Raw genomic sequence first — 17,413 nt, 5'->3', positions numbered from 1 at the left:
GTGGAATCCTGGGATCTGTTCTCGCCTCTGCCACTGACTCGCTGGTGACCTTGGGCACGTCATGTTGCCACTCCGTGCCTCAGTTTCCCTGAGAGTGCCGGGAAGACGTTTGGCCATGGAAGCCCCAAGGGGGGGGGGGGAGTGACCCTGGGTCTCCGCCTCTGACTGTGGGGGGAAGAGGCGTTTCTCAGAAAAACCCTTGAGGTTAGAATGTGGAAAGTGCAACCGAACCCACTTCCTCAAATTGCTGGGGGCAGGTGTGGGGAGAGACAGAGGATGCGAGGAGCCCAATGAGGTGAAAAGGTCCCTGTGTCGTGATGTCACCAGCAGGGCAGGTCATGCCCTACCCCACCCCAGCCCTCTTCTTATTGATTTACTACTAGCAGGCTTACCTGGCGTGCTCAGGTCCTTGACTCCGTTCCGTTTGGCTTTTTGGACAATACAGTGAAAATGTCCAGGCTTCATTTCAATCCTTGCTGGGGGGTGAGGCTGGGGAGGAAGGGTTTGGTAGGGAGGCTGCCCCCGGGGAGTGAGGACAACCCCGGCCGTCTCTCACCGCAGCAGCTGGGGGCCAGGTGAGAAGTGCCTCTCCGTGGCTGCTGCAGCTCCTGCAGGCACAGCCCGGTGGGGTAGGTCCAGGGTGCAGGATGCAGCAAACTGCGCACTTTCCCCATGGCTCCCTGATCAAGGGGAACAGCTGGCAATGTTCCTGGACGAATGGGGGTGGGGGGCTGCAGCCGCCCCTTCCCTCCCTAAAGGGCTCCTGGGGGGTGGGAGGCTTGTGGCTGGGGCAGCCCTGTGGGAGGAGGGGGTGCCCCCTGCTAGCCCCTTTCACCTGCCATCTCTTTTTGGTATGGTTTGATGAGAAGCAATCCCCTTCCAGGCACATCCCATTGTCCTGGCACAACCAAACCCGGGCCCTGCTTTGAGTTATAAGAGGAAGCCACATCCCAAATTTGGTGGTCCCAGCCCTTGCCATTTAGGAGGCATTCAGACAGACTCACAGGCGGACAGACAAACTCTCTCAAATATATAGTAGGTCTGTGTAATGGACACACCGGCAGCAGACCCCATCGTGCTGGGCACTGCCCAGTCCCTGACCGAGATCAGCGCCTCCTTGTGCCAGGAGCTGCCCAGACGGAGTGAGTGACAGTCCTTGCCCCAAAGAGCTCAAAGTCTAAACAGACAGAAGGTGGGAGGGGAAACTGAGGCACTGTGGGGGAGGGGACTTGCTCAGGCTCATGCAGCACACTGCAGACAGAGCAGGGAATAGAACAGGTGTGTGAGGCTAGGGCGGAGCCCTCGTGCCAGTGCAACCCCCTTTTTAAAAGATCCTTTAACTCTTCTTTGCACCCAATTTCTAAGAATCCAGTTCTCCTGCTTGGTCAGAGGCCCTTGTGCAGGGTCGCCCCTTCCGGCTGCAGGGAGGCGGGGGCCCACCTGAGTTCTGATGCAGAGAGGTATGGGCAGGCGAGAGCTGCCGCCTCAGTTCTTGAATGCAGAGGGGCAAGGCTACTTTAATGCCAGGGGCTCTTGACCTGTGTCTAGGGCCCAGTTCTCAATGTCACCGCGAGAGGAAACTCTGCCTGAGTCAGCAGAGAGCCTAAGCCCATTGCCCCCAGCATGGGGAGCTGCCCCATAGCAATTCAGAGTGACATTAACTCTCAGCCCCATTAACTCTGGGGGCCCTGTGTGTGGGCAGGAGGGGGAGAGACAAAGAGTTGTCCCACAAGCAGAGACAGCTTGACTGCTTAGGGAAATACGGGGATCCCACTGCTGACACCAATGCCTTTCAGGGATGGGGATGGTGAGGTGAGGTCAGAGAGAAGCTGGGTTCCTCTGGGGCACAGGGAGATATGCTGGCGGCTGTGTAAGGGGAGTTCTCCCTACCATGCCCCACCTTCACTCTGAGAGCATCCAGAAGTTCACAGGGAGGGCTTGCCCCAAGGGCCACATGGTCTGTGCTTGGCCGGGGTCATGCCCTGGGTGGGGATAGGACTGTCACGAGGCTTATTGTGGCAGCAGGGACCTACGCCACAGGAGCCATAACTGGCCGGATTTGGGGAACAAATCGCTTCCCCTTTTCTACCCACTTGGCCTCTGGCAGGCCTGTATGTACAGGGGGCACATACCAGTGGCCCCTCGCTCCCGACCCGCAGCCCCCCCTGCCAGTGCCCCTCACTCTTGCCCCAGCAGCCTCCGCCAGCCCAGAGCAGGGTTCTATTCCTGGCCCTGCTCTGACTTGCTGGGAGATCTCAGGTTTGGTTTTTGCCTCTGCATCATGGGGATAAGGGCCCCGACCTTTCCCCAGCTTGTGGTGGGGCCTGGGAGGCTGGGCCCTGGTAGCCTGTCCCGTGTGCAGAGTTCCAGCTGCCAAGCCTCTGATCTCCCTCCTCCCCCCCACTCCTCCATCCGTGCTAATCAGGGCTTGCACATGGCCTGGTGCGACAGGAGCTGCTGATCAGGGCCCCGCAGCCCCTAACCGCCAGCAGCCCCGAGAGCTGTGCAGAGCTGGGAACTGTTAGGGGTCAGAGCAGCCGGGGGGAGGGGAACCTGCTCCCTACCTCAGTCCAGCTGTCGGCCTGAGGCTGTGAACCCCCACTCCCTTGGGAGGCTGCAGGCTCTGTGGCCTGGACCCCGTGGGGCAGGGGGAGAGACACCAGGGCTTCTGGGAAGAGAGTGAGGCTGGGGGTGGGCAGAGGGGAGGGGGGATTCCCATTGTATGTTGTTCCCCCAGCACCTGGCAGTCCCTGGGCAGGTCCAAAGCCGGCACCAGACTCCCAGAGGCCAACGTGCTCCTGGCTTGGGGGCTCAGGATTTGGCTGCAAGGGGGCAATGAAGCAGGCCCCCACCCAGCCCATTCCAGCCCTGTCCCCACCCCAGCTTTGGTGTGCCCCTCAATCCCGACCTGCAGCCCCCTTCACTCCCTCACCCAGCAGGTCCTGCCTTCCCCGGCTCAGATGGAACGTTTCCCGGGGCTTTATCTGGAGCTGGGTATCAGAGCAGGACAGGCGGCTTCTGGGGCTGCCTGATAAAGCTCAGGTGGATGGTGATCTATGACCCTGCGCTTCCCCGAAAGCAGCTGGATGGGCTTCTGGAAAGGAGAGTTTGTCTCAGCAAGGCCAGTGGGGCTACGGGACGTGGCACCACCAGGGAGCGGGAGGGATTAAACAGCCGCTTGAGTCGGTGAGGAGCGGAACCTGGCAGCTCTAACCACTAGTCCTCACTTTTAGTGCTGGGGATAGAACCCAGGGTCCTGGCTCCCAGCCCCCTTCTCCTACCACAAGATTGTCTCCCCCTTCCATCGTTGGGGTCAGGAGGGTGGGGTTCCCTAACTCTTGTTTTGTTTCTCAGGAAATTCTCAGCATTTCTGGTTCCTCGTTTGCTTTGATGAAATTCAAAAGGGGCTGAGGCCGGAAGAGAGAAAATAGATGTGGTATAAAAATCGAGGGCAGGCCTGGTGGGGGTAGAGAGAGGAAAGGGACTCTTGGGTTGCAGCTTGGCTCTGGGAGGGGAGTGAGGTCTAGTGATTGGAGCAAAGGGGACTGGGAGCCAGGATGCCTGGGTTCTCTCCCCAGCTCTGTCCTAATTCACTGTAGGGTCTGTTCTGGGCCTTGTTTTACCTGCTATAACACACCCATTAGCCCCCGTTGTTCCCCCCCCCTTGGGCTGTGCCTCACCTCACACCTGTAAGCTGGGACTCTGGTAGCTGGGCCTGTGTCTGCACTGCCCATTTCACAGGAGGTAAAACTGAGGCACAAAGGAAGGGGGGTGGGACTAGTATGGTTCCCTGCCCCTCCCCGCTCTACCCACTAGCTGCCCCATCCCAGTGGGAGTCATTCTCCTCCAATAGTCATAGCAGCCCTGGCTACTGATGGGCCCTACAAGAGGCACCTGGGGCTGATTCTAATTGATACCTAGAGCTGGGGGGGATGGGGGATGGCGGCTTTACCCCTTTATAAATCAGGGATGGTGCCCGGGAGGTGTGAGTGGGGGAAGGGCAGCTGCTGGGTGCTTTGAGATCCCCGGATGGGGGGGGTTGATCATTTCTCAGCTCTGAGCCACCTGGCTGGGACCATCCCCACCTTGAGTGAAATTAACCAAGCCCCCAGCTGGCACCGCCCCCACCTGATGGGCCACACCCCTCATTCTGGTTGGCCCAAAGGCTCCCCCTTATCACCTTGGCCAGCCAATGAGAGGGAGGAGGGAAAGAGGGAAATGTAGTGTGGAAGCCAGGAGGCAGATGCTGGGGGGTGGAGGAGAGAGACGCACGTGAGGGGCTGGAGCGGAGGCTGAGCCCCCCCCAGCCCTAGGGCTGTAATTCTTCCACCCACCCCCATTGGGGTCTGACTGGCCATGGCCTTTGCTGACCCCGTCCTGCCCTCCATCAGCAGCCTGGCTGGCTTCTGCCACTTCCAGGAGAAGCAGTCTGAGATTCTCAAGGTAAGAGGGGCTGGGGGAGGGGGCTGTAAGCTGCCCCCACTCCTGAGCTCTGCTGGTCTTCTCCCCTGTGTGGGGCTTGCCCCCCTTGGGTGGGAGGGGTGTGGGCCTGGGTGGGCAGGTGCGGCTGGGCTGCCCGCTAGAAGTGGCTGCACAGAACACAGGTTGTGTTCTTGGGGGCAGGGATGTTTGGAGCCTCTGTTGGTCAAGGCAGGGAAGGGCTTTGGGGGGAGACCTGTTCCTACCCCCCCACTCTGTAGGAAGTGGAGTCCTGCTCTGAGCTCATCAGGGCCCTGGGGGGAAGCAGGGGGCACCTGGCTGCTGGAAGGGGGGGTGGGGACCCCATTTCTGAAGTCCTGCCAAACCCCTGTGTGTGGGGCTCCTGGGGGGCAGGCTGCCTGGGTTCTGTTGCTCCCTCTCAGGAGGGGGAATCCCAGAGTTCACCTTAAAGGAGCTTCCAGCTACTGGTGCCCCTAGATCCCTGCAGGGTACCCCCAGCCTGGGACTCCCTCCCCACCTCTGCTCTGTCTAGTCCCTGGGTCTTAGCTGAGCCTCTGACCTGGGTGTCTCTTGAGCCCAGTGGGGCAGGGCTCAGAGCAGCCCAACTTGCTTCACTTGTGAGCTGCCCCTGGAGGGGGGCCCTGCACGGGAGCCCCAGCCTGGTGCGCGTTCTCCTCCAGGCTCTGCTGAGCGGCTGGATCAGCCCCGTCCCTGTGCGCTGCCAGGCGCTGGTGCGGGGGCTCGATAACTGGTTCCCTTATCTCTGGGCCCCAGCGGGGGGGCACCGTTGGACCCAGTCCCATGGCGGAGGGATGGGGTCTGGGATCAGGGGCGGCTTGTGGTCAGCCGGGGTTTCACTGAATAAACTGAAATAGGGCTGGGACGGGGACAAGACGTGCTTGGTGGAAGGGCGCTGGGCATGGACCCAGGTGTCCTGGGGCCCGGGCTCTAACCACCCGACCCCACTGCCCTCCCGGAGCTGGCGGTGAGCCCAGATGTCCTGGCTCTAACCACTAGTCCCTTCTCTGCATGTTTCCGTTGGCCTGATGGCGCCTGTGGATCTTCTCCCCAGTGGTGGAAGGGGGAAGATGCTCCAGACCCCCCAGCGTCCCGCCCCTTGGACTTGCCCCAGCCCTACGGCTCCCTGCAGCTCAAGCAAGAGGATGAGGAATCCTGCTGGGACCTGGACTTCCTGCTCCGAAACTTCCCCAGCGCGGAGCCGGGGGGCCCCAGCCCAGGTGGGGGGTTCGAGCCTGGCTCAGGACCGTGTCAGCCAGAGGCCTACAAGGGGCCCAGCCTGGGCGAGTACGTGGCAGGGGATGGGCTCCCTGGCCCCACCAGCCTGGTCGCCGAGCTCCTGGCAGAGGACCAACCCCTGGGCTGCCTCTCGGGGCCTCCTGGCTATGCTCGGGGACAGGAGAAGGGGGGAGCAGGCAGCTTTGGGGAGCACCTCCCCACCTTCCCCTCCAGGCCGGACTGTGGGACGCAGCCACATGGCGGGTACGGGCAGCCTGGGCCTGTAGCCCTGCGGCACTGCTACCAGCTGACATGCGGGGGCTACACCCCACCAGCCCCTGCTCTGCTGGCCCGGGGCACCCCCTACTGCCAGCTGCCCCCCTATGGCCTGGGGGGTGGCTACCAGGCTGTCTGCCACAGCCAGTATCAGGCCCGATTCCAGCTCTACCGCAGTGACCCGGCTCATCTGCCCTCCCCGGCGCCCGCGGGCTACCTCAGCCTCCTGGCACCGCCCGCCCCACCACCCGGGCAGCTCGCGGCCAAGCCCAAGCGGAGCCGCAAGGCCTGGGCTCACAAGCGCCCTTCCAGCCACACCTGCAGCCACCCCAGCTGCGGCAAGACCTACACCAAGAGCTCCCACCTCAAGGCCCATCTTCGCACCCACACAGGTGAGGGAGTAGGGTGGCTTGGCCTGGGGGTACTGTGGGGTAGTAGGGGGAGTAGTGGGGGTTGGGGAGGGCTCTGTGCTGTGCAGGGTCAAATGCAGGGGTTTGGGGGGTGCAGGAGTGGCAGAGGGCTGTGAGGAGTGGGGGTTGTGGGAGGCAGGGGAGCTCGGAGGAGGATGTGGCAGGACCCGGCTGGGGGTATCATGATGCAGGAATTGCTGGCTAAGACCAGAAAGGTCCTGACTGTTCTGGGTTGTGCAGAAGCCTCTGACTCTGTCCATCCTGGGGCTCTCCCCAGGATAAGGAAGCCATCCCTTCCTGCCCTAAACCTGTCCTAGGGTTGCTGCACGGCTGCTGAACAGCCCCTGTGCTCCTCCCCAGAGGCGGCTGCATTTCCCTGCTGGGTCCTGGTGCGGGGTGGCTGCCTGAGATGGTGGGGTGGGCGAGGCTGATGCTCCCTCCGGTCCCGGCAGGCGAGAAGCCGTACCACTGCACCTGGGAGGGCTGCGGCTGGAAGTTTGCCCGCTCCGACGAGCTGACGCGCCATTTCCGCAAGCACACTGGGCAGCGCCCGTTCCAGTGCCGCCTGTGCCAACGCGCCTTCTCCCGCTCTGACCACCTGGCCCTGCACATGAAGAGGCACCTGTAGCGGCCGGGGCCCTCCGCTGCCCGGGCCGTGGACTGGAGCTGCCCCTGTGCTGTGACCTGCGGCTGCAGTGGGGGCTTGGGGCCTGCTGGGGCACTGGCTGGCAGCAGAATGGGGGGAGGTGGCGTTTGGGCTGCCAATGGACCTGGGGCAGGTATCTGAGTGCCCTCACTAAGGACACTAGGGTGCTCTGCGGGCTGGGGGGATGGGAGGGTAGTGGATGCATGGACCTGGGTGGGGTGGGAGAAGGGGAGGGGGGGGGAGACTGGTTGATCCTAGATCTTCCGCTTTGGCCTTGGCCGGCCCTCATTGTGCACTGCCAGATGTTCCCCTGCTGTGAGCCCCTCCCTCCCCCCAGGCCACCTGGAGACCCTTCCTGAGGGAATCCTAATGCTTGATAACCTGGCCTCTCACCAGCAATGCCTAGAACCTGCCCTATGCCCCCTGCTCTCCTGGGCCACCTGCAACCACTGCCCTGGTCTCTTCTCTCCCCCTGCTCTCCTGGAGCACCTGCAATGACTGCCCTGGTCTCTTCTCTCCCCCGGCTCTTCTGGGGCACCTGGAACCTGCCCCTCTCGAGGTCCCTCCCTGGAACCCAGCCTGTTGAGATGTGGTGGAACCAAACCCGCCGGCACCCGCCTTCCCTCTCAAGCACCTTGCAGCTGCCCTTACTCCTGGGGGGGGGGGGGGGGGCTGGGGTTCCATCTTGCAATGGGGCTGAGCAGACAGCCCTGCAGCCCTGACACCAGTGCCCCCTAGTGGCAGTTGAGGCAGATTCTTTTCTTTCCCCTTCAGCGGGAGGTGCTGCCTCCTTATTAAAGGGTGGGGGGAGGAGAGACTGGGGTTTTCCAACCTGCAGGGGCCACACGTCCAGCAGCTGCCCCTCTAGGCTGCACTGGCTCTGCACTGGACCCAGGGCATGGGGACTGGTTGGGTGGGGGATCGAACTTGGGCTTGGCTCTGACTGACCCCCGGGTGACTAATGATTTAAGTGGTTTTCCAGCTCGATTGAATGCGTTTGTGGGTCTCAGCCCCATTCCCATCCTCCTCCCCCTGTTGCTGTTAAACTGTTATAAGCCCCGGGTGGTAGCTGAGCACTTGTTGTGGGGCTGGGCCAGGCCGGATGGAGATGGGTGAGAAGAAGATGAAGTGGCTGCTGACTATTCCCCTTTCACCCAGGTAGCAGCTGAGCCCCACAGCAGAAGAGACAAACTGCAGGAGTAAATTTCTCCTGAGAGTAACTCTGTGGCTTTGGGAGCCTTGTTCTTCTCTCTGGACTTCAGTCCTGGGCTCTGGTCACAGGCACTGGAATTACCTTTCTCATCAGCCTGTTTCTCCTGTGAGTCCTATGCCCTATACTGCTATCACTGAAGGAAGATTCCCTTCACTGTGTCCTCCATGCGGAATGCACACCCCCTTTGTGTTTGCACCTCTCACCCAGGAGAGGCTCTTGGTTCTCCCCTGGCTCTTTGCAAGTGGGACCTGGCCCCCTGAAAAGTCACAGCTGCTGGGGTAACTCAGCTGAAGTATCACACAAGTCCTCATGCAGCCTGGGGCTTCTGGCCAGCTGGGGGCTGCACAGTGAAGGACGGCTCCTGTGCTGGAGAGCTGCCCTCAGTTTCCCCTCCCATCCTGTGTCTTGGAATGTGAGGGGGACTTGCCCCAGCTCAGAGCAGCTGTGAGGCAGAGGGGGGAGGAGGAAGCAGGAGCCCTGACTCCCATTCAGCCAAGCTAGTGCTCAAAGCCCAGGGCCTCAGCGTTAATTTTGTTTAATGATTGTGTCAGGCTGTGTCCTGCCAGCATGAGAGGTCCTGGGCTGTTACAGTCTCCTGGGTGCTACCGTAATGCACCTAATAATCACGTACGTACCCTGGAGTCCTGATCTGCAGGCTCTTGAGGGCTAGACCAACTAATATGCAAGGTAGATCCCTTCCCAAAGTGGTTTTTACCCTGAACTCTCAAACTGCCATTTTACCTGAAACATCAGAACCCACCCACCCCCAACTATTCTCCTGCCCCCAGTAGGAGAGATTCTCTGACTACTTGCCAGCAGAGCTGTGAGTTTGAGCCCCAGCGAGCACCGGCTCTCCCTGCTACATTATCCGTGTTTATTTCAATAAAAATCCCCAGGATCTTTCTCTTCTCTCTGACCCCTCCATGAGCTCAGGGGACAGGCAGTACCTGGGAATGGTGACCACTTGAAATCCAAGCCAAGAGTTCATGCACTTATGTGGTTACCCTGTGGAACTCCTTGTTACTGGATGGTGCTGAAACCAGAGCTTCTGGAAGAGGGCTTTGTAGGTGAGCCAGCCAGCAACCAGCCCCAGGGAGTATAGGTGCTGATGATAGTTTGGGAAGGGTGCTAGAGCTGGAGCTGTGGTCGAGCTGGGGCCACAGTGGAATTCATGGGGGGGGGGGAGATCACCTTCCCGTGCGGCAGAGCCAGGATATTGGGTTAGATGGGCCTTGTGTCTGATCCTGTCTGGCAAGCCCAGTGCCTTGTTTAACTGTGAATGGGGGTTTTCCTAAGCGCTGGGTCTAGCTCTGGGGTGTTCTCCAGCCTTGGTCACCCAGGGGCTCAGCCTGGGGGCCCCGATCCAGGGCTCAAATCCAGTCCCTTTTTACCAGCAAAAACAAGCCAGCTGGGGAGTGGGTAGGGTCACGGCTCCCCCTAGTGGTGCGAAGGTGCAGCTGCAGCTTTACTGTCACTAGGCTAGTTTAGGGGGCCAAGCAGTTGGCATCCAGCCGTACCCCCAGCCGCTTCCACGCCCAGCCCCACGCTCGCCCTATGCAGCTGGGGGGGGGGGAGGGGAGTCAGAGAAGAGCCCCAGGGCTGATTAAAGGGTTAGGAAACTTGCCTGCATCCCTAAGGCCAGGGCCTGGTGGGGTGGGCCATGCCCAGAACCTGGGCTGCTGCTGGGCTCCCCAGTTCAGAATAGGAAGGCTGGGAGCAGGGACCCAGGGGCAGCTGGTCTCCTAGCAGGTAGTGGGGAAGCTCCCAGCAGGGAGCTGGGCCCCCTGGGGGCAGCCAGGCCAGAGTTGGCGCTTCCCACCCCTGCCCCGTTTCACACCAGGGCCCCTGCCAGTTTTTCTTGTCAATTTCCCAGCTGCAGCGCGGGGGGAGGGATCAGTGAAATTGACAAGAATGGGAGCCAGCAGCCCCTGTCAGGAACATGGCCTCACCCCAATGACACCGACATGGGCCCTTGGCCACCCGGGAGACGTAAAGATCCTGGAGCAGCAGGGCGCTGACGGTTGTGGGCGCGGACGCTGACAGACAGAGGCCAACGTCAGTGGCCCTGCGTGGACCTAACTCTGCCGAATAGACCAGGGCTCCCATTGCTCCATGGAAGTGGGTTAGCACAGAGCAGGGAAGGGCTGGCTTGGCCCAGGCTGGAAGTGCAGCCATGGCGGGAAGCTGAGGGTAGGGAAAGTGAGGCTGGCAAGGAGGGGGACGGTTACAGTGCAGGGAATTAACCCCTGGGTCGCAGAGGGTGCTGTGGATTCTCTGTCACGGATGCTGGGAACTTGGCTGGTTCCCTGGGGAGCTGCAAGCACAGACAGCGATGAATTCCGGGGCAGCCAATGGCCTGAGTCATGCGGGCGGGCTGCGGGAATCAGCACGAGGGGCTTGGTGGCAGTCGGGGTGGGTGGGGCCCTGAGAGCTCAGCTCAGCCTTAACTATAGTGCCCTGGGCCTGCCCTGCTTAGGAGAGGGGCTACAGACTCGCAAAGAGATTGAGACCCCCCTCGGGCCAGGCTCTGCTCAGCCCCCAACCATGGTGCCATCCTTATGCCGAAGAGCTGAATAGACACAGGGCGTGAGGGGAAACTGAGGCACGGTTTGCCCATGGTCAGAGGCAGAGCTTGGGACCAGGGCCCAGATCTCAGGGCCATGCTCATCCCAGGAGGGGGAGAGCACCCCCTGCTGTGCTGTCTGTGAACAGTCACCCCAAAGCCAAGGGGATGCCCTGTCCCCCGCTACCTCTCCCAGTGAGGGCTGGTGAACTGGCTGCCACCCAATAGCCCTGGGTTCGGGGACCCGCCCCCCATGCTCCCTGTTCTGTCCAACCTCCCCCCCCCATGTTGTAGCTGATGGGTTCTAAGTGGTTGCTAAGCAATCTATGGAATGTGGCGTTGGCAACGGTAACTGGGGGGTGGAGACTGGCGGGGGGGGGATATGTCCCATCGGCCACCCCCCGCCAACAGAAGGATGGATGCCATGTGAGTGCAGCCTGCTATGGGTCAGAGCCCCAGTACTGCTGCCCCCTGTATGGGGATTCTCAGTGTCCTGTCCTAGTGCTGCATGCAAGCGGGGGGGGGGGGGGGGGGAGGAAGGCCACTTGATCCAGACTGTATTGTCTCTGCCAGGCATTGGCAGCACCCACCCCACTCTTCCCCCCGTTCCACCCAACCTCTCTGGGCCTTTTCTGTGTAGTGAGGGGGCTCCCCCTGAAAGCCGCCCCCCAGCTCCCTGTGTAATGACTAGGGGAGGGGGACACATGGGGTCAAGTGGCCGGAGGCGATGGATCCCTGTCGGCAGTGGGGGGCCCCTGGGGGTCTGGCTGGCGGGGGCCTGATGCCTGCTGTGCTGCAGGAGCACGGCGGAGGAGAACGCCCGGCTCTGGGAGCTCATTGCGGAGGAGCTGGCGCGGGCCGAGCGCTGGCAGGGGCACTACGAGGCGTTGCTGGAGCGCCAGACCTGGCTCCGCGCCCAGCTGCGGCCCCAGAGGTGAGATGCCGGGGAGGGGGAACAAGCCAGGCAGGGGAGGTGCTGGGATGGCGCCTGCGCAGTGGTCCCTGGAGGAACTGGGGGATTCCCTGGCTGAGCCCCTTGTCCCTGCAGCCTGAACGCACTGGAGCAGGCAGCCCGGGCCCTGCGGGAGCAGCTGGAGGAGGCTCAGGGTGCCATGCGGGAGCAGCAAGAACAGAGCCGCCAGCACCAGCACCGCATCCACCGGCGGGTGAGAGCGCTATGGCAACCGGTGTCTGGCACCATGGGGACCGACACAATGGCAACTGGTGCCCAGCAGCATGGGGACCAATGCCACGGCAACCAGTGTCTGGCACCATGGGAACCAACGTCATGGCTACCGGTGCCTGGCGCCATGGGGACCAACGCCATGGCAACCAGTGCCCAGCACCACGGGGACTGACACATTGGCAACCAGTGCCCAGCACCATGGGAACCAACGTCACAGCTACCAGTACCTGGCACCTGGGGACCGACGCCCTGGCAACAGGCGCCCGACACCATGGGGGCTGACACGATGGTAACAGGTGCCCGGAAGCGTGGGGACCAACACCATGGCAACCAGCGCTTGGCACTATGGGGACCAACACCATAGCAACCAGGGGCTGGGTGGCCCCATGTCCTGTCTCCAAGCTCCAGAGCCGGCCAGTCGCACCCAGGGGTGGATCTGAGCAGGCGTCCCCTAGAGGGGAACGGTCCCGTAGCTCAGTTCTCGTTCCCAGAGCCCCTGGTGCGGCGAGTGGCAGGGGGATGTGGCTGCAGACTCGGGCGCACGGGGGGTGGGGGTTGCATGGAGGCAATGGCCGGGCTTAGCAGGAGGCTTAGCACAGAGCTAGGGATCCCCCTGGACCCGACCAGCAACCACAATTTCCCCTCATTGCCCTGCAGGAAAAAGAAAACCAGCGACTGGCTGGGCCCATCCAAGAGCTGGAGGGAAAGGTGAGCTGCGGGGGGGGGCTGCTCATCAGGGCTCCTGGGTTCTATCCCCAGCTCTCTCACTGTCTGCATGTGGGCCTCAGTTTCCCCATCTTTGAGGTGCTCTGGGATCTACATCCAGACAGGATCATGCTCCACAACTATGGGCCCTGCAGGTCCCGTCCCCCCGTCCTTCCTGCCACCATTTACCCCCCCCATGTTCTCAGTGGCTGCTGCTCCTTCCCCAGGTCTCAGAGCAGAGGGAGTCGGAGAAGACCCACAAGCAGGCCCTGCAGCAGCTGCTGGTGCAGGGGGATGAGCTGCAGGTGAGCAGCTCATCCCCAACTTGTCTCCTTCCCAGCTCCCATTGGGGGAAACCGAGTCACGAAGGGTTGTTCAGCCTGGGTGGGATGGTGGCTTCTGAACCATGTTTACCCTCCCCACGTGGCTCAACGGGGGAATCCAGACCCCACAGTCGCTGTTGGAGACACTAGAGGGTCTCTTGGGGGGGGGTCACAGACACCCCTTCCACCCAACCATGGGCACGTGTTGTGAGCCAGAGGAGAGAGTGGGGACCCCAGGCACAGGGCTAGTGGGGGTGAGGGCTATAGGCTAAGGGAGACCCAGTGATTTTCCTTCCCCATAGAGGCAGCTGTGGGACATGGAGACCAAACACCAGGCCAGGGCCAACAGGATCAAGGAGGTAACTCCAGGCCCCAGCTCTGGGGCTCAGCGCAGGCCCCTCGCTCCCGACCCACGGCCCCTGGCTCCCCCTGTCCAGTCAGTGCCTCTCGCTCCGGATACACAGCCCCCTGCCAGCCCCGCCCCGCCCCAGGTTCTCTGCCCCAGTCTGGTCGGTGCTCCTAACCCTCTACCCACAGCCCCCAGCTAGCTCCCCGGACTCTCTCCTCCAGCCTGGCCAGTGCTTCTCACCCCTGCCCACAGCCCCCAGCTAGCCCCCCAGGCTCTCTTCCCTCCCCCCCCAGCCTGGTCAGTGCTCCTCACCCCCTGCCCACAGCCCCCAGCTAGCTCCCCGGACTCTCTCCTCCAGCCTGGCCAGTGCTTCTCACCCCCTGCCCACAGCCCCCAGCTAGCTCCCCAGGCTCTCTTCCCTCCCCCCCCAGCCTGGTCAGTGCTCCTCACCCCCTACCCACAGCCCCCAGCTAGCCCCCCAGGCTCTCTTCCCTCCCCCCCCAGCCTGGCCAGTGCTCCTCACCCCCTGCCCACAGCCCACAGCTAGCCCCCCAGGCTCTCTTCCCTCCCCCCCCAGCCTGGCCAGTGCTCCTCACCCCCTGCCCACAGCCCCCAGCTAGCCCCCCAGGCTCTCTTCCCTCCCCCCCCAGCCTGGCCAGTGCTCCTCACCCCCTGCCCACAGCCCCCAGCTAGCCCCCCAGGCTCTCTTCCCTCCCCCCCCCAGCCTGGCCAGTGCTCCTCACCCCCTGCCCACAGCCCCCAGCTAGCCCCCCAGGCTCTCTTCCCTCCCCCCCCCCTGCTCCTCCCTCCCCCCCCCAGGCTCCCCCCCCAGCCTGGCCAGTGCTCCTCACCCCCTACCCACAGCCCCCAGCTAGCCCCCCAGGCTCTCTTCCCTCCCCCCCCAGCCTAGCCAGTGCCCCTCACTCTAAACCCACAGACCCTGCCAGCCCAGCGCTTCTGGTCATTTCACGTCCTCCCAGGCCTCTGACCAAGGGTGATTCTCCAGAAGCGATGAGACCAGAGAATTCCCTCCTACCTTGGCCCCCCCTGCGCCCCCCGAGCCTGCGAGCCCCAGACCCAGTCTGGGTTGCCCCGTTGTGGCCACAGCCGGGCTGAGGGATCCGTCGGGCTCAGCGGGCCGGCTCGGTGGGACCCCCTGCGTTTTGTACCCCAGAGGTAGCTGCCCCCACCCACAGCCTGGGCTGCATCCCCACCCCCGGAGGGTGGCAGAGGCCACCCTAGGAGCTGGCATTAACGAGCGGTGTCCTCATGGGCCCAGGCCAAAGCCTCCTTCCTGTGTGGGGCGGGTGTAGACGCAGCAACACGTGGAGGAGCTGAGCCGGACCATCCAGGAGCTGTCCCGAAGGACCCAGGTACGACCCGGCCACGCCCAGGACTGAGTCTGGCTGCTGGGTTTCCAGGGCCTCATTCAGGTCAGAACCGTCCGCCTGAGGCTGCGGCCTCGACCCTTCCTCAGCTCCTCAGTTCCCCGACCTCCGGGGAGGTACCTGACCCAGAACTCAGGAAAGCAGCTGCTTCCGCACTTGCAAAGCCCCAATTCCTTCTTCTGCCAGGCCACGTGGTGCAATCAGTGTGGGCCCTGTTCCCTGGCGAGAGACCATGTGCACGACGGGCCCTGATCTCAGCCGGGGTCTGGGCAGCGCCTGGCACAAGGGGGGCCTGATCTCAGCCGGGGTCTGGGCAGCGCCTGGCACAAGGGGGCCCTGATCTCGGCCGGGGTCTGGGCAGCGCCTGGCACAAGGGGGCCCTGATCTCAGCTGGGGTCTGGGCAGCGCCTGGCACAAGGGGGCCCTGATCTCGGCTGGGGTCTGGGGCATGCTCTGTCCACCGGGTGGAATGAGTTTGCTGGGGCTCAGCCTAGGGGGGCGTGTCACACCTACACACCAGCCCCCTGGGCTGAGGACTGACTGGGCCACAGAGACCAAACTCCTCCCCCCGAAGAGTGTGGGTCTGAGTCCTGGGGGCTGTTGCAGCCAATCGACTTGAATTGATCAAGGGGGGATCTGGTCCCTCCCAGGTCCTGCATGGGAATATCAGCTGCTGGGCTGAGCAGGTGACGGAGGCTCAGCAGGAGGCAGAGCTGTGAGTGTCTGGGGGGCAGCCCCTCCTCTACCTCCCTGGGATCCAGGGTCCCAATGCCTGGATCCCCCCCTCCCCGCACACCTGCCCCTAGGGAGCAGCTCCCTCAGCTGGCAGTGGTGGTAAGGCTGTTATTTCAGGGCGGAGCAGGTGTTCTTGGGCGGGCTCCCTGTGGGGGGGGCCAGATGAGTATCTAGGAGCATTGCTTGGGGGGCAGCCCCATGAGGGGCCTGTGGGACATTGCCAGCAAGCTGCAACAGTGGAGCTGGCTCGACTTGGGGGGACACTGGGCTCAAGATAGTGATCACAGGGCACTAGGGGAGGGGCTGGGGTGCCTGGGGGGGCAAAGAGGGATGTGATGCCTGGGGAAGGTGGAGGGGGGGGCAAGAGTTTCCTCCACTTTGATTAAACTGCATCACCCCTGCCTCCAGTTATGGGGGTGTCTTGACTTGGGGGCACTAATACTGTGTCCCCCTCAGGTTCCAGAGCGAGGTGCTACATGGCCCCCCAAGGACCCAGCCCGGCAGCCTGCTGTGGGAGGAGAGAGTGTGGCATCAGACGGTACGGGGGGCTGCGGGCACAGCTGTGCTGGGAGGGGGGCTATGCTAGAGGTGGGGCTCAGGGCACAGGGGGGCTATTGGAGGGAGGGGCCTGTCTACAGGGCGAGGGGAGACATGACGTGGAGAGCTGGGGCCAGGCAGGGGGGGTGAATGTTTCCGGTGGGGTGCTTGGATGGGGGAGCTGGTCTCTGAAGTTTGGAGGGATGTGGGGAGCCCACGGTCCCCTGGCCCTGCCCCCGCGCCTAGGAGCCACTAAGGGCAAGGAACCCCAGTGAGGGAATGGATGGGGGTCCCCTCCCAAAAGCACTGACAGCCCCCTCCCCCCGGGCTGTGACTCACTGGGCTTCTTCTTCCCCCCAGGAGAAGCTGCTGCGTCAGGAGGCGGGGGTGTCAGGGCCAAGGGGCCGACTCCCCCCCAGGTGAGGAAGCCCAGCAACCAGAGAGGGGGCAGGTATCCTGGGGGGTGAATGGGACCTAGGGGGAGTCTGTGGGGAGCATGGGGAGGCCAAGGGAGGGGCGGGGGGAGCACAGGGCAAGGGGTGTGTTCGGGGGGGAGAGACTGCAGGAATGTCTGAGGCCCCCCAGTCCCCCCATCTAATTGTGCCCCCGTCTCCCCAGGCTGCAGGCGGCTGGGCGGCTGCTCTGGGCCCTCGCCAAGGCCCTGTTCCTGGCCCTGCTGGGCACCCTGGTGCTGGACCCCCTCTGCACCCTGCTGTCACGCCAGCCCTGCCCCTCCCCTGCAGGGCCCTGGCTCTACGTGCGCCCCAAGGAGACGCTGCCCCCCTGAGCCTCATGGGGCTCAGCCCCCCCACTAATAAATAAATCAACCACAGGAGCGTGTCTGGTCATTTCCCCCCGAGCCCCCCGGATCAGACCCACCGCCCACCCCAGGATAGGGATGTAAAGGGCTAGTCATTAGAGGCAGCAAGGGCAGGAGGAGAGGGGGTACTTAAAAGCAGCAGCGCTGCACCGAGCCCAGGGTCAGTGGGACCCCCCCACTGGCCCTGGGCTCCAACTTTGAAATGCACAAATGCAGGGGCCGTTGTACAAGTCAAAGGGGGAACATGGAAGTGCCGATCGACTAGCCAAGTGGTCGGAAATTCCATCGACTACTCGACTAGCAAATTAATCTCAACATCCCTACCCCAGGAGGGGGGGAAACGGGGCCGCTTCCTTGACTCCCAGGGAGCCAGTTCCACTCTTGGCCAAGCAGCAACTCTCAGTCCCCCGGGGAGCTGGCGTCAGGCTCCCCATCCAGCAGCGAGGAGTTCCTCAGGGAGCCAGAGTGAATGAGCGTCACCCCCAGTGCTGCTGAAGGGTCTCTCCAGGGCAGGCCGGAGCTGGGAAATGACATTTCCCTGGAAGAAAGAATTGGGCTCGCAGAGGTGGATTAATTAATAAATGAT

The 17,413-nt window shown here is 62.8% G+C and overlaps 2 protein-coding genes across 2 annotated transcripts; both read left to right on the top strand.

Moving 5' to 3' along the window:
* The first annotated feature begins 4,193 nt into the window (after positions 1-4,193).
* On the top strand, positions 4,194-7,611 carry KLF1 (KLF transcription factor 1). Its single transcript, XM_006111864.5, has 3 exons — positions 4,194-4,443; positions 5,513-6,344; positions 6,815-7,611. The coding sequence occupies exons 1-3, from the start codon at positions 4,357-4,359 to the stop codon at positions 6,988-6,990; spliced, it is 1,095 nt and encodes a 364-aa protein (XP_006111926.2). The 5' UTR covers positions 4,194-4,356; the 3' UTR covers positions 6,991-7,611.
* A 65-nt stretch (positions 7,612-7,676) lies between these two features.
* Positions 7,677-16,794, top strand: LOC112546518 (uncharacterized). The gene is made up of 11 exons (XM_089774867.1): positions 7,677-11,210; positions 11,584-11,718; positions 11,833-11,950; positions 12,628-12,678; positions 12,903-12,980; positions 13,301-13,357; positions 14,661-14,720; positions 15,386-15,450; positions 15,927-16,008; positions 16,368-16,426; positions 16,626-16,794. The coding sequence occupies exons 1-11, from the start codon at positions 11,167-11,169 to the stop codon at positions 16,792-16,794; spliced, it is 918 nt and encodes a 305-aa protein (XP_089630993.1). The 5' UTR covers positions 7,677-11,166.
* Positions 16,795-17,413: the final 619 nt, after the last annotated feature.

The sequence above is a fragment of the Pelodiscus sinensis genome, chromosome 31 (genome assembly GCF_052426305.1).
Source record: "Pelodiscus sinensis isolate ZL-2025 chromosome 31, ASM5242630v1, whole genome shotgun sequence".
In the NCBI taxonomy this organism is placed as follows: domain Eukaryota; kingdom Metazoa; phylum Chordata; order Testudines; family Trionychidae; genus Pelodiscus; species Pelodiscus sinensis.
Note: the sequence above shows the minus strand (reverse complement) of the source record. Positions and strands in the feature narration are given on the sequence as shown.